The 15535-nt window shown below is 27.5% G+C and overlaps 1 protein-coding gene across 1 annotated transcript; it reads right to left on the bottom strand.

Annotated features, from left to right (window-relative positions):
* Positions 1 to 5365: 5365 nt before the first annotated feature.
* On the bottom strand, positions 5366 to 13945 carry LOC122498831 (facilitated trehalose transporter Tret1-like). Its single transcript, XM_043606783.1, has 5 exons — positions 13646 to 13945; positions 10437 to 10966; positions 7463 to 7768; positions 7013 to 7215; positions 5366 to 6317 (listed from the first exon to the last, which is right to left on the bottom strand). The coding sequence occupies exons 1-5, from the start codon at positions 13725 to 13727 to the stop codon at positions 6026 to 6028; spliced, it is 1413 nt and encodes a 470-aa protein (XP_043462718.1). The 5' UTR covers positions 13728 to 13945; the 3' UTR covers positions 5366 to 6025.
* Positions 13946 to 15535: the final 1590 nt, after the last annotated feature.

The raw sequence follows: 15535 nt of genomic DNA, 5'->3' as shown, positions 1-15535 counted from the left end.
TTATATTTTCGTTATTAATTAATGGATAATAAAATTAATTACATTTATCAATTTAATTTTTGAAAAACTTCCAATTGAATTATATTTCAGCAAAGTAAGGTGTCTAATTTTAATTCTTTAAAAAAAATTTTTTTTATTTTTTGCGCATAGTAATTATATTTTGTTACTTTTTTATTTTATCGACTATTTCCTGTCACGGAAATAACTGAACAGAGAATAATTTGTAAAAATAACAAGTCGTCAATTTATCCTCTTACATTATATGCATACATACATACTTATGTAAAAACAAATTTTAAACCCCATTATTTATTGTATCTTTATCTTTTAACTATAATTATAAAGCTTTTACTAATTTTCAGTTCTTTAAAAAATGGAAATAATAATTCAAAACTGAATATAAAAAAAAATTTTGAGAAAATATAAACTAATCTTTTTTCAAATGGGGGGGGGTTGTTATTTAGGGACCATCCATAAACCACGTTGTCTGCTTTGGGGGGGAGGGGGTTCGGTAATGTGCTACGTTAGACCACATGGGGGGAAGGAGGGTTTTGAGTCTGAGCAACGTAGCTTTGTATTTTTATTTGACATACATTTTTTTGAAATTACGCGGGCAGCTCGAAAGTCAATTCGAGAGATATATGTGGACGTCCACATGAAAATGGCCCATTTTGGCACTATTGGAGTTATCTATATGGGCGTATTCCTGGCAAAATTTGGAAAATTTTATATGTTCTTAGAACTTTTTTGGTTAAAAATTCGCTGAGTTACGGAAATTAAAAGTTTAGAACGCCAAAAACCTCATTTCGAGAAAAACGGTTACCTTGAAGATAAAAAACCAACAGGTTTTAAATTTTTCAAACCATCCCCCCCCCCCTCTTAATTTTGAAAATACGAAAAACTTTTTTTTTCTAAAAAGGACAGTTTTTCTATTAAAGAACCATTTTTTACAAGTTTAATGATTAGGTACAATTTTATTGTGTCATTTGAAGAAAAAGGATAGATATTAAACTTATTTAAAAATTTTTGACAGTTTCTATTATGAAAAAATTAACGTAATATCCAAATTTTCATTTCGACAATTACGAAAAAAAGACTCTAACATCAATATCTCTGGTTCTTCTGGGAAGTTATTCAGATAAGAATTGTTTACAGTCCAGGACACCTTAAAGATGAAAAATCAAGAGGTTTTAAATTTTTTCCACACCTCTATTTTTAAAATACGGATTACTTTTGCAAATGACCGCCAAAATGGGCCCTTTTCATTTCTCTAAAGAACCAATGAAAACAAACAGTTAAATTATCGATAAATTAATGAAAACCGCATGATTCGACTTGTCAAAACATGTAGATTGATAATAAAAAATCTTTTTTAAATTAAGATTTTGCTCCAAAATTACTAAATTGCGATTATCTCGAAGACTAGAACCGACAATATAGGCCCTTTTCATGTGGACGTCCACATATATTGATAAAAATATATAGTGATGAAAAAATTAACATATATATATAAATATTGATTAAAATTAAGAATTAGTCTTGTATCAAACTCTTACTTGTCAAAAAAAAAAAACTGTGATTTAAAAACATTTAATATTGTTTACTATGTTTCAATACGATTTTATTGATTATTTTTAGAAAAAAGATTTTAATATTCAAAAAAAGAAAAAAGCTACGTTCCATTAGGTAGGGGGGAGGGGGTTTGGTAATATGCTACGTTAAGCTACGTGGGGGGGAGGGGTCGAAAAGTTCAAAAATCGGAGCTACGTGGTTTATGGATGGTCCCTTATGTAAGAACCCGAATAGAGTATACATGAAGAACAATAATAAAACAAACTAATCTTTTTCACAAGAAGGCTAGAGACAGGAGGTGAAACTTCGGTAGTGGGGATGAGTCAAAACCCTTTCATTAACCAGGCGTTTTTCGTTTCGAAAAGTCGCCGGCGCGGTGCTTCTGCACATCACTCACACATTCAAATTCTTGTATACCATATGTTTTACATATGTGTATGATATGATTTTAATTTGAGGTTAACTATAAAGTGCAATCAGTGTAATCGAGACACAATTGACAATGTGTGTCATAACGGATATATAGAAATAATGTGAGTGATTATTAAATTAAGTGTTATTCAAATAGTTAAAAATTCCGAAAACGTGCTGTGTGAAAAGTTGTAGCAAGAAGAAAGATAAACCTACACAACACTATGACTATTACTTTTTGTTAACTTTTAATACACTTCATGCTACAGTTTACACATTTTTTTGTTTTTAAAACGTTTTTTTAATAACTAAAAGATGTTTGAAAATATAAACACTTATATTTCATATTGTATTTGTATAGAATATATTTTCCTGTGTTTACGTGTGTAGCTGCGCAGAAGTCCGTGTGGTCTATTGCGGCGAAAACTTTTTTTGAAAGTAAACGCCTGACCATACATCAGCTGAGCGACTCAGCATTGCCATACCCCCACTACCAAAGTTTTACCTCCTGTCTCTAGTCTTCTTGCTTTTTCAAAATAATAATTTAAAATTAAACATATTAAACATTATTAAAACTAATTAATATTGAACAATTTAGTATTCAAAAATTTGGAAAAATAAAAACTTCGACTTTGAATGAATTTAATTTAAATTACGCAGTAACTTCAAAGTATCTTATATATTGTAATTAATTATCTACAGATAAGTATAAAGTATACATTGTTAATGGAAAGATGATAAAAATGGAATTCTTTAATAATCACCTTGCAAGCTAGAAAAATTTCTTATCACTCTTTTAGCCCTGATTTCATAATAAATTGATGATAAAAGGTAATTTTTACAATTTCAAAAAGTTATTTTAGTGATTTCACTAAAAATTAAAATAAAATTTATGGTAATTTAATACTTGATTATCAAGAAGCCAGAGGTTTCCGTTTTTATAAAAAGAAATTATTTATGCTTTTCTTTGATGTGACAGCTCAATTATTGAATTATATTTCAGGAAAACGTAATAAATTAAATGTTTAAAAATACCACTATCGTAACTCAATTACTGCAAGTTTTAAACAAAATTTACATAAGCAAAAACATTATGTTCATTACAATGTTATAATATATGAGCGATTCCACGTCAAGTGATCAAGGGGTCTTACGGTGCAATGTTTATTTCGATAATTTTTTACTCTTAAACAATTAAACATAAAAAGTTGGCCAAGTACAGTTTCGAAAGGTTTTTTCATGCTTTTTCAATTGGAAATAAGCATTTTAAAAAAAAAATTTTTTTTGACTAAAAAAAATCAAAATTAAAAATAAATTTTAATTATATATACATGTCCTTTTAGTAAAAACCCTCAGCTTTCATTTAAAAAAAAATCGTATCCTTCCCCCTCAAAAATTAAAATTTTTTTTAAATTTTTTTTTTAAATGCTTATTTTCAATCGAAAGAGCATGAAAAAACCTTTCGAAACTGTACTTGGCCAAATTTTTATGTTTGATTGTTTAAGAGTAAAAAATATCAAAATAAGCATTGTACCAAATACCCCAAAACTTTCACCCCCTCCCCCTCGGAAAATATTAGACTAGGTAAAAAAATATTTTCACCAAAAATCACTATCCACTAGTACTACAAAAGCCCCAAGTTTAGGCACGATTGGAGAAAAATTTTTGTCCGCCTTGATCACTTGACATGGAATCGCTCATATATAAAGTAATTATATATTTTTTAATATTTACTATTATTATTATAACTTTTATATTACAGAGCAAATTTTTAAAGATAACTTTTATCTATCGATAATTACGTAACAAAATAATCGCAAAGGTTTTTATAAACCAACAAAAATTGTATTTCAAATAAAAAGTTTAAAATAATTTAATGATTTGCAAATTTTTTGGATTTTTGTTTTATGTACTTTATTACATTTTTTATATTCTCTATATTAAAAAAGACATGGAGTGGAAAGGTCGAATGTATCGAAGTAAAGAATGGGCAATGAGAATGTAAAATCTTAATGGGTCAGTCCATTGACTTTCGTCTGAGAGTCGTTGCGACCATATTTTAAAAAAATCTAATTTTCATATATGTGAAACTCGATGATTTTCTGAGTTCATTAATCATAATATAATGTTACAAATTTTATTCCGTATAATAATATTAATTATCAAAAGTAGGTGGTTCACGATGTGATTTCGTAACCTTAAATTTTTCAACTTTTTAAAAGACGTTATTATTCAAAAACTATTAAATATTAGGGGTTGGTACTTACCACAAATATAAATCTTTCCATTCTGCACGTTCTAACCACAAAAATGAACTAAAAATTCTATTATTTGTGGACGAAAATTGATTTTAAAAATTTTTTTATCCAAAAAAATTACACTTTTTGTTTCACTTACAACTTTTTTGTCGGGCCTCAAAAAAATTTGGGGTTTTGCAAATATTTCTTTAAGAACATAATTTATCTTCTATTGAAATTTGACGAAGGTGTTTTTCTTCGTTCTCAAAATAATAATTATAAAAAATTTTGTTCAAAAAGGTTAATTCTAAGACTTGAAGTTGATATTGACATTAAAATAACAATGCTTGTTGTTTATTTCAAGCATTATAATTAACCTTTTTGAACAAAATTTTTTATAATTATTATTTTGAGAACGAAGAAAAACACCTTCGTCAAATTTCAATAGAAGATAAATTATGTTCTTAAAGAAATATTTGCAAAACCCCAAATTTTTTTGAGGTCCGACAAAAAAGTTGTAAGTAAAACAAAAAGTGTAATTTTTTTGGATAAAAAAATTTTTAAAATCAATTTTCGTCGACAAATAATAGAATTTTTAGTTCATTTTGGTCGTTAGAACGTGCAGAATGGAAAGATTTATATTTGTGGTAAGTACCAACCCCTAATATTTAATAGTTTTTGAATAATAACGTCTTTTAAAAAGTTGAAAAATTTAAGGTTACGAAATCACATCGTGAACCACCTACTTTTGATAATTAATATTATTATACGGAATAAAATTTGTAACATTATATTATGATTAATGAACTCAGAAAATCATCGATCATTGATCATTGTTTGTACATGTGAAGGTGGCGCTGCAGTCGTATGTTATTTAAAAAGAGCGCGAATATATAAATTTTATTTTTGTTAAGAGAAAGTACTCATAATAAATCTTATTTTGCATTGTCAAAAAACGTCAACATTTCAAATATAAATAAGCAAATTATTAACTGAAAAAATTTGAATATTATTATTAATGAAATAATGGACTTGGACAATGGACATATAAAAACTAGCACCGTAGACGGCCGCTTGCGGCCGTCGGAGGAGCTAGTATTCTATAAAATGAAAATTTTATCTAATTTTTTAAATAAAATAATTAAAATTAGTACTTCATAATTAATTTGATACATTTTATGATAAATTTCGAGATTTTTTTATAAATAAATTATTATTTATAAATAATTTAAATAAATACTGTTACTCATAATCAAATCGACATTACAAGATTAACAAACACATCGATCATTACATTACACTCACAAACATAATCGTATATTATGTATCTCTGCGAATTACATTGAGTCAATTTGTAAATAAAACTGATAAAATGATAAATATCGGTAGCTTATGTTATCGCAAGGATATTTGTTTTAAAATCACTTAAAAGTTCATTACAAGGTATTAAAAGAGAATACCAAGATTTCCTACTTATGAATTTTTTTGCACTCTAAAGGTAATAAAAATGATGAAAAATCTTAAAATAACTTTACAAACGTTTCACTGTATGTGAAATGTGACGCAACATGGAGAAAGGGACCAACTGGATTAACTTTCAATTTAATTTAATTTAATTATGTTTAAACCTTTATTGGATCTAATAAAAATCTTATAATCAAGGTAAAATCTTCTCTTTGCTTCTTATGTCCCTTCCATCCTGGCGTGTCAATTATATATGATATAAAAAATAGCTATAATGAAACATGGGAGATGCACTCTTAACTAACCTACAATTAATTAATTAATTATACTATTTTGAACTATCATGCAGATCGTGTTCTGCTTTTAATACCATTCAATTCATTTTGAATAGTTTCTGTGCTCTTGCCCTTCGTTTCGGGAATGAAGAATAGAGTGAAGATTGTTGCAAAAACCATGACACCAGCAAATATCCAAAATGTTGTTGCTGATCCTAATGCTTTACTCATATCGGAGAATGTCTTTGTCACCAAAAATACCAAGAACCAATTAACCATAACAGCCAAACTTGTGGCGATTCCCTTCAACTCCACAGTGTATAATTCGCCCATTAGCATCCACGAAATTGGCCCCAGCCTTTAGGAGAAACAAAATGTATTTTTTAGCGTGCTGTGGAAAGTATTTCAGTACCATCATATCCCATTCATATCTTTTCCTATCGCTTACATTTTGAATTATTTAAAGTTCTTCATTTAACAATTACTTATCCCACGCGGCACCGAAAGTTTCCTAAAAGTTGAAATTAACGACTGCAATCATCAGAAAGTTTAGTTACGAAACTCGTGAAACTTGAGGGAATTCTTCAAGTGTCCACTGTTATTTAATGTTTGACACGGAAGTTTAAACACTTTATAAAAGTTTAAAATTTCTTAAATTTATTTTAAATAAACAGTGGATATTTACATGAGTTACTTCAAGTTTCATGAGCTTTGCAAATAAACATTAGGTAGTTATGCAGAAGGACTTTAGCTAAAAAATGAAAGCTTTTCCAAAAAGGATTAGGTAACCATTTATCTTTAAAATTGGGAAAAGTCCTTCTTCTGCATAATTACCAAACATTCTTTTAGGAATCTTTCGATGCTGTAGAGAATGTAATTTTATTCAAATATTTCTACTTTATTTCAACATTTTTGATCTTCCATTAACTATCTCTTAAGTTATGTGGTATCGAACTATTTTTGATAACACTGTAGATTGATACTTTTACTTTTGGCACCTCACTTATAAAATAGCTAAACAAGACTATTTTAAGGTGTCACATTTATACTTACCCTACTGAGAAAGCAATCATGAAAACGACTAATGAAGAGAGTGGAATCCATCCTAAGGAACTGACATCCTTTCCTCCATCCTTTAGAAAAAAATAAGCCCCAATTGCTATTAAACTCAACCCACATCCTGCACAAGAAACCATCAAAAGCGGTTTTCTTCCAGCTTTGTCAACAATTACAGCTGCTACTCCAGCCATTACCATCTGCATAATTTATAAATATTTGTCACTCAAGTACATCAGGTCTTACTTGATAACTTATCGGACCCAAAATTCTAGACTTTCTTTTATCTTAAATTTTACGAATTCGAAACTATTTCCTCAATTAACTTTTTTAAATCAATTGAAGAAAATGAAAAATTATACATTACCTCTGTTGTAAAACTTTCAGATCCGATAAGATAATTAATTTAATGAATATTTCTTATGTAATAGATAATTAATCAATAACCTGCACTAATCCAACTAATATTGAAGCTAAACCGGAATCCATATCACTTCCTGCATTGCTAAAAATCTGACTTGTGTAAAAGATGACGGCATTAATTCCAGACAATTGTTGAAATACCATCACAGCTAAACATGCCAAAGTGGCTTTTCTTGCTGCAACACTGCCAATCAAATCAAATATAGAGCTTCTTCTTGAAGAGGAGTCTTCAACTTCTCTTTGTATACTACTTAACTCAAGAGTCTGATCATAAACGTCTCCTCTCAAAATAGTCATAGAAATAGTTGCTTCTGGATTTCTACTCCTGCCCTAAAAATACAAAAATCATAATATTCATTATTTTCAAATTGTTTACCAATCACTTTATTTATTAGTTCTAAAATGTTATTGGTGCTATAATTGCATTTTGTATGGAACTATTTTTATCCTGTACTATTGTAATAAAGTATAATAGATTTCTTTTTATAAATTTTTACGTTGTGCACCAAATTTATTCTTGATTCTTCCAATGCATCTAAGACCTTAAAAAATATTACCTACACTTTCTCATTTATTGTTAAATAAGATGTCAATTTCAGTAAATTACATTTACAAAGTTTTCAAAAAATTCCCTATGAGCACAGGGACATGTAATGTTTATAGGACGTCCTTAGTAAGTTCAGCATTGATAGTCTTAAAAATGTTGCATCTTAATTTAAAACTTCCTTCATGCTTTAAAATAATATAACTTCTTTCATTTTACAGTGTCGCAATGTAACAACACTAAATTACTTGTCATAATATAATCTTATCTAATGTTTTAATGCTTAATTTGAAAAAGAGAATGGTGTAGAGGAGGGAGAAGACAAAAACTATTCTAGATAATAAGAAAATGTCAATGAACGTATAATGATGTGGATCTGATAACTAAAGATGTCAAGAAAATAAGATTCAAGAGGAAGGAACGCATGAATATTTCCCTGTTGACAAATAACTGAATTGTTGTTTAATAGAAAAGCATAAAACATCATTTAAATTTAACATAAATGCCATTTAGATTTTCGAAAAATTTATTAATTTTTAAATGTATCACATCAATTTAAATAATTTAAATAAATTTAAAAAGTGTTATAGTGGTTAAAAGCTTATTGTGTTGAAATACACTAATATCCGTGGGATATCCTTCTTAGGAAGTATTTGGGATGTTCGTAGGAAATGGTGAGGACGTTTTTAGGACATTTTTAGGACATATTTGGGACATTTTCAGGACACACTGAGGACATTTTTAGGACATTCTCAGGATACGTTGAGAACATTTTTAGGACATATGAGACATTCTCTGGAGATGTTTTTTTTTTTTTTTTTGCTTAGGGACTTTTGGGAAATCTGCCTACAGATACCTTGGATTCCGCACTCCAAGGTTATGTGGGGTTGATATGATAAAAAAACAAAAAGAAATATAAAAAAAAGAAAAATAAATAAATGTTATAATAAATTTAACAAACTGGCGACCTACTACCAGCCCGACCAATTATAAATTATATGAAAATTATATAGTCATCATATTAAAATAGACATAGACGTCTTAAGGACGTCTTGAAGACATCCCTTGTCCTAGTGCCATCAAGGAATTAAGTGAAAATCGTGAACAAAAATAAGAAAGTGTTATTGTAACCCTGAGATCATTTATCGAGATCCGTCAAGGGTCCTGGTTTCAAGTTGAGTAACTAAAGAATTCCATTTGTAAGAGAAGGACAGAAATATGTCCGTCTTGTTTTTACTAATGTTAATTAGTTACACTGAAAAACTGTTGGTAGAGCAGTTCCGCTATTGACTGTTGTGCAGCGCTACTTAACTTTAAACTCACAGCTCTATCAAAATTAGGCGAGTTGCTCTCCTAAACTTGACTACCAATGGCGTTGGCGAGCGGCTGCTTGACAAAAAGGTCAGCAGCTCTATCAAAAAGGAGAGTTGCTCGCCCAAAAAGGAGAGTAACTCGCCCAAAAATAAAGTGAGCTGTGCGTTTCTTTTTAACGCAGCAGTTCACCGCATTGGGCGAACAGCTCTACCAACAGTTTTTCAGTGTACTTCAGTTGAAATTAGGACCTTCGCCGGAAATATGTAAATTATCTTAGGTACACCCAGATGCTTTAATGATATCCTTCAGGTTTGACGCAATTTTGAAAAGTCGTATGATTTCTGTCAAAATGTTTTTTAGTTCATAACATATTAATAAACATTCGTTTATCACGAACTAAGAATATTTGATAGAAATAACACGACTTTTTACAAATCCGTCTAACCAGAAGGACAGCATTAAAGCATCTGAGTGTATTTAAAAAATTTTGTAACATATTGAACTAAGTAAAAATTGCGAATAGAAATAAAACAATTGTTTCATGTTTATAAAAATTGTAAGAATTATAGTGATTAATCAAAGTGGAATAAATATATGGATGATAGAAATTTGATGGACAAAAATGGAATGAATATATTAGGAATCCGAACTGTAGTAAGTTACACGTGACTATTCGGTTTTTCAATTTTGCTTTATGCTTTTGTATTAAATTAAAACCGGAAAATAAACAGAAGGAGATTGAAAGAAGTAGATGAATTTTACTATTCAGAATATTGTTTTACAGTGGAGTACCAGTAAAAATAAATTACAGGGCAAAAATTAGATGTGGATGGAAAAAGGAGATTACTATTTAGTTATAGTTTCTCTAGCCGATTAATTAGAGTCCATGACTATTCCTAAAGATAATTACAATTAGTGATGTAAGATGAATATGACAGAGGAAAGTGTTTGCTAAAGAGGATCATATTTAAAAAGTTTAACCCTAATAGGATTAGAATAGATAAAGGATAAACAGAAAGGAAACAGTAGAGTAAAGTTAATAATTTGGATGAAAATAAGGTATACATACATTGGACGATAATGGACAAGGTGAATGCATTTTTGAAAATTGAAATAAAAAATACTGAATTTGTCACCTACCACTAACCACACTGGTGATTCAGGCATCCAAAAGAAAGAGGCCAGAAAAACTATTTCCACCAATCCACAAGCTAACGTAAATCCAGTGTAAGACAAGAGAGTTCCAAAGAGGAAGGAAAATACAATACCGGCAGTTAAAAATAATTGAAAAATTGATCCTAATGTACCGCGAACAGAAGCTTCGGCAATTTCAGAAATATACGTCGGTACTAAAACACACGCGGCACCAACTCCAATGCCAACTATAAATCTGGCGATACAAAGAATAATCGCCGAGTTCGCAAACAAAATAATGGTCCATGACAGAAGAAATGGCGCTGCCAATGCAAGAATCGACTTTTTTCGTCCTATTAAATCCGCTACTTTCCCCGCGGGAATAGCGCCGACAATTGCTCCAATTGCACACAAGGATCCAATCCACGATTCCTCTCCTATTGTCAGTTTTACAAATGAGTCTTCTTTCTTCAGCATATCAAATACTGGCGATGACCAAGCCAACGCAGTGCCAACTCCGAATGACAAAATTGATGCTGAAAATTTTAGAAAAACTTGTAATAATTTTTTTTTATTTCGATATTTTGTTTTATTTTAACATTTCAGAATTAATTTCTAATTTCCATTTATAATTTTGCTTGAAATATCTCTTTATTATTAATTCAGATTTCATTGAGATTTTAATTTTAATTCAATAATAACTTCATTTATAATGAAAGGGGAAAATTAAAAAGTTTAATTGGAAACTTCTCGCTCTTCAAAAATAGTCCATTTCCGTTCAATTAAAGTATCTTTATATTGTCAAGTCTATAGAATCAATTTTTATTATGTACATATTTCGATTATCGTGTTTTATATTTAATTTCTACTGTGTTAAGGTTAACCTCAGCTATGAGGAAGATACACAATAAATATAGATTATTGTTACACAATTAGAAGATAAAACATTTTTTTCAATAATTTTTTTAGTTTATAAAAAAATATCACTTTCAAAGTCACTGGCAATAAACAATTTCAATAATTATTTTTAAGTTATTGTCAAAGAACCTTCAAAATAGTGAAGAAATTGAACATTTTTTCATATCTATCATATGGTATTTAAAAAACAAATCATCTCTGTAAATAAAAATGCCTCTTAAATAAAAAAGTTAAATTAATTATTAATACTGCGTAAGAATTATAATAAATTTCATCAAAATTGATAAGAAGGAAAAGTTTTATTCAAATTAAAGTTTTGTTAATTTTTTTTTATTTTTTTTAAGGTTTTATTTATATCTATTAATTATAATCACTTTATTATAATTATTACAGTATGTAATTAAGGAAGAATCTGACAAACAGTCAAAACAAAAGTTAGTCCAATGTCAGAATTTCGTAATTGAAAAAGAAAAGATAAATTAAATTTTAAATTCGTTTTGGTGGAAAGGCAAAGAATTTAATTTTCAACAGTTTAAACGATTGAAAGTTGCATTTGAATAAAAATTACAATTTTCTGTCAATAAAAAATGTTTGTTAAATTACTTAAATTATTTATTATTGACAAAAAATTATAATTTTTATTCAAATATAACTTTAAAAATGTTAAGTAAGTAGAAAATTAAATTCCTTACGCTTCTACCAAAAGAAATTAACATTTTTTAAAATTAAATTTTTATTAAATTAAAATTAATTTGACCTTTTCTTTTAAAATACGAAATTATGACATTGAACTAACTTTTGTTCTGATTATTTGTCGGATTCTTCATTTAATAATTAATTTAACTTTTTTTTATACACCTATAGTAATTATTGTAATAAAATTCATAACAGTTCCCTGCGTTTTAAAAATCTTCTCTAATGTGTTTTTAATAAAACTATAAAAAATTCCGGATGACAAATAAAATAAAAAAATAATTTTTAAATTTTTCATTTATTGGTGTAAATTTATTATTTAAAAACAAGAAAGTTTAAATTTACATTGAAGATCTTAAATTAAAATACTTTATAAATTAACCTTTAAATACTTAAAAAAGAAGTTTAAGAAATAATAATTAAAATAATACCTGTTAATAAAAAATAAATAAAAATTTTACTATCAAAAGTGAAGAAGATGGAAAGGAAAATTAAATTGTTAAAAGAAGATTGAAAATAAAAATTAATAATTAATATAAAAAATATAATGAATATTAAATATAATAACACAGGCCGACAAAATTTTGGCGAATCTCAGAACCAAAAACCGGAAAATACTTTTCCGAAGGTTTTTGACGTGCTGAATCCGAATCTGACCTCAGAATTGACCCATCACGTCAGGTTCTTGAGATATTCTAACCTAAAAGTGTCAAAATCATGTTTTTTGGGCATTTTTGAAGTCCTGTACAATCAACAGAAAATTTTTTTTCTAAAAGTTATTTACGGCATTTGAAAGTACTATATTCTTTTTACTATTTACTTTATTATTTACTTTATTTACTATTTACTTTTTACTTTTTTACTATATTCTTTTAAATGTGATAAATTGGTCAATATTCGCATACTGACCAGATTCAAAAATTTCAAATGACGATATCTCAGTGAAAAATAAAGATTTTTTCAAGTTTCAAAAGGCTTATTAAAGGGGAAGAATAGTACTTTCAAATGCCTTAAATAACTTTTAGAAAAAAAATTTTCTGTTGATTGTACAGGACTTCAAAAATGCCCAAAAAACATGTTTTTGACACTTTTAGGTTAGAATATCTCAAAAACCTGACGTGATGGGGCAATTCTGAGGTCAGATTCGGATTCAGCACGTCAAAAACCTTCGGAAAAGTATTGTCCGGTTCTTGGTTCTGAGATTCGCCAAAATTTTGTCGGCCTGTGTAATTTTATTTCTTATGTTTCTATTTAATTTTGTAAATTAATTTATTGTTACTACTTATACAATTAAATTCAATAAAATTAATTTAAAAATAAAATTAAAAATAATACTCTAATTTTGAATTATTAGTGACTAATTTTTTGGCTTTTGAATTAGTAAATTTTACTGATAAATTCGTTACTATTTATTTATTATTTAGTTTTTTTTATTTATTATTTATTAAGTTACTATTTATTAATAAAATTTACTAATTCAGAAGTAAAAAGTCAGTCACTAATTAAAATTAGTAAACATTTTTACCAATTAAAATTTAAAGAGAAAACGATCAGAAAAAGGAAAATTGTGCAAAACTTGATTAAGACACTTTTGTAAATTTTACCAGAGCATGCAGCGAGATATTGCCAAAGTTTCTTTCCATCCTGTTTAACTGGAACATTGTTTAGAATTCCAGTTCCCTCCATAACTGATTTTAATATTTTATAAAATTGACAAATTATTTTTTCTTCTCTTAAATTTAATTTAACATTTATTTTTAGTCAAAATAAAAAAAAATTAAATGAAGATTCTAAAAACTGTGCAGAATAGAAGTGGAAAATTTTTCTATTCTTTGTTTTTTTTGAAGGTACGACAAATCGAAAGAGAATGATCATAAGAAACTAGAAGAAATTGTGGACTGCACTAATTACTATGGAACCATCGTTTTATTATCTTAGAGACATTATCTCTAATCTTCAACTTATCTACGCTAATTGAAAAAATAAAGTTATGATAACAAAAGAATCAATAGTTATTCCCTATATATGTATTAAATCCACACCCTTTTTCTAAAGAAATTTTTACGATAATATAGCGTCATTCACGAAGCGAAGGATGTAATCTTATATTATATGAATTCGCCATTAATTGATAAATCAAAAAAATTTCTGGAATTTTTATTTAATGTTTATTTTCCAGTACAGTGAATTTGATTAGTCAAAAAAAAATCTTTTGATATGAATTTTTCAATTCAGTTTCTATTTTTTAATTTTCCTGAATATTTTGTTAATTTTTTGTTAATTAAATGTACATTTTGATAAATTTTTAATACTAATAATAAAATTATAAATCTCCAAACAGGTGTTTATGTTCAAATAGAATAAATACTTACATAAAATATAAAATATCGTAATATAACTTGAAGATTTCAAATTTGTTTGTATGGCTTGGAAATTAATTTTTGTGGTTTTTATTGTCATTATTTTTTTTAAGCATTAAACCTTTTTATTTTTTTGTTTGTTTCATTTTGAAAACTTATATTTTATTGTTTTCAACAAGAAATTCTTTATCCTCTAAAAATTAAGACAATTACAATTAAATAATGATTACTGTAGCGTCAAAGTAATATTACCATGTAATGTTACTGTAACATTACTTGTAATATTACCTTGGGGTGGACATTTTAATATTAATATTAAAAAGTAAAAAAAATTTACTAACATCACTTGTAACATTACACTAATGTTACGTGCTACTTGGGTTGTAGAAAACATTAAATTAGAAAGGTAAACTTTTGAATATCTCGAAACACGTTATCTCAAATTTTACTGCAACTTATGTCAAAATAAAGATAAAATTTTCTGTATTTAATATTTATTCTTGTAAATTCGTATAGGAGCGATGTCTGGAATTATCGACAATGCTCTGGAACATTTACCAGTGTTAAAAAAATCTTTGACAATACCCGGGTAATGTCAACATTGCCCACTCATGTATTTGGGGAATGTTTATCATGCTATTCAATGCCAGAAATTCATAAAAGCAAAAGTAATTATTTTATAATATGATACACTACTGTCAAATTTGGAATTGCATTTTTAATCTATTTTTAAATATTAGCAATTTTATAGACTTTCGATAATTATTATTCTGTGTCTACCCAGATAGCACAACAATTTTCAGCAATTTTTCAATGCATATATTAACATTACCTTAACCCATTAATGCCTAAATGTACAATTTTTTGTCACAAAGTTTGACACTATATTTTAACATAAAAACTCTATAGAAACAATTCTGCAATAGTCATTTCTTATTGTCCCAAAAACCGCTTTTTTTAATGGCGTGGCAAAAAATTTTATAAATTTATAATTTTATAGTTAATAAATTTAAAAAAACATTGTACTTAAAAAACCATTTTTCAAATTTTTATTGACACTTTTTTCTTTGATTACAACTATCTAAGGTTATTTAAAGTAAAAAATTTGAAAAAAAACTAATTCCGCTCAGTATT

This window comes from Leptopilina heterotoma, unplaced genomic scaffold, assembly GCF_015476425.1.
Source record: "Leptopilina heterotoma isolate Lh14 unplaced genomic scaffold, ASM1547642v1 Lhet_16, whole genome shotgun sequence".
Classification (NCBI taxonomy): Eukaryota; Metazoa; Arthropoda; class Insecta; order Hymenoptera; family Figitidae; genus Leptopilina; species Leptopilina heterotoma.
Note: the sequence above shows the minus strand (reverse complement) of the source record. Positions and strands in the feature narration are given on the sequence as shown.

What these genes read in the sequence shown, in the direction of transcription:
- LOC122498831 (XM_043606783.1), bottom strand. Translation starts at nt 13,727, where the DNA reads ATGGAGGGAACTGGAATTCTAAACAATGTTCCAGTTAAACAGGATGGA. An exon ending in ATATCTCGCTGCATGCTCTG is followed by an intron (nt 10,967 to 13,645) that starts GTAAAATTTACA and finishes TAAAATTTTCAG; the next exon opens with CATCAATTTTGTCATTCGGA. An exon ending in ATGATTGCTTTCTCAGTAGG is followed by an intron (nt 6,318 to 7,012) that starts GTAAGTATAAAT and finishes TTTCTCCTAAAG; the next exon opens with GCTGGGGCCAATTTCGTGGA.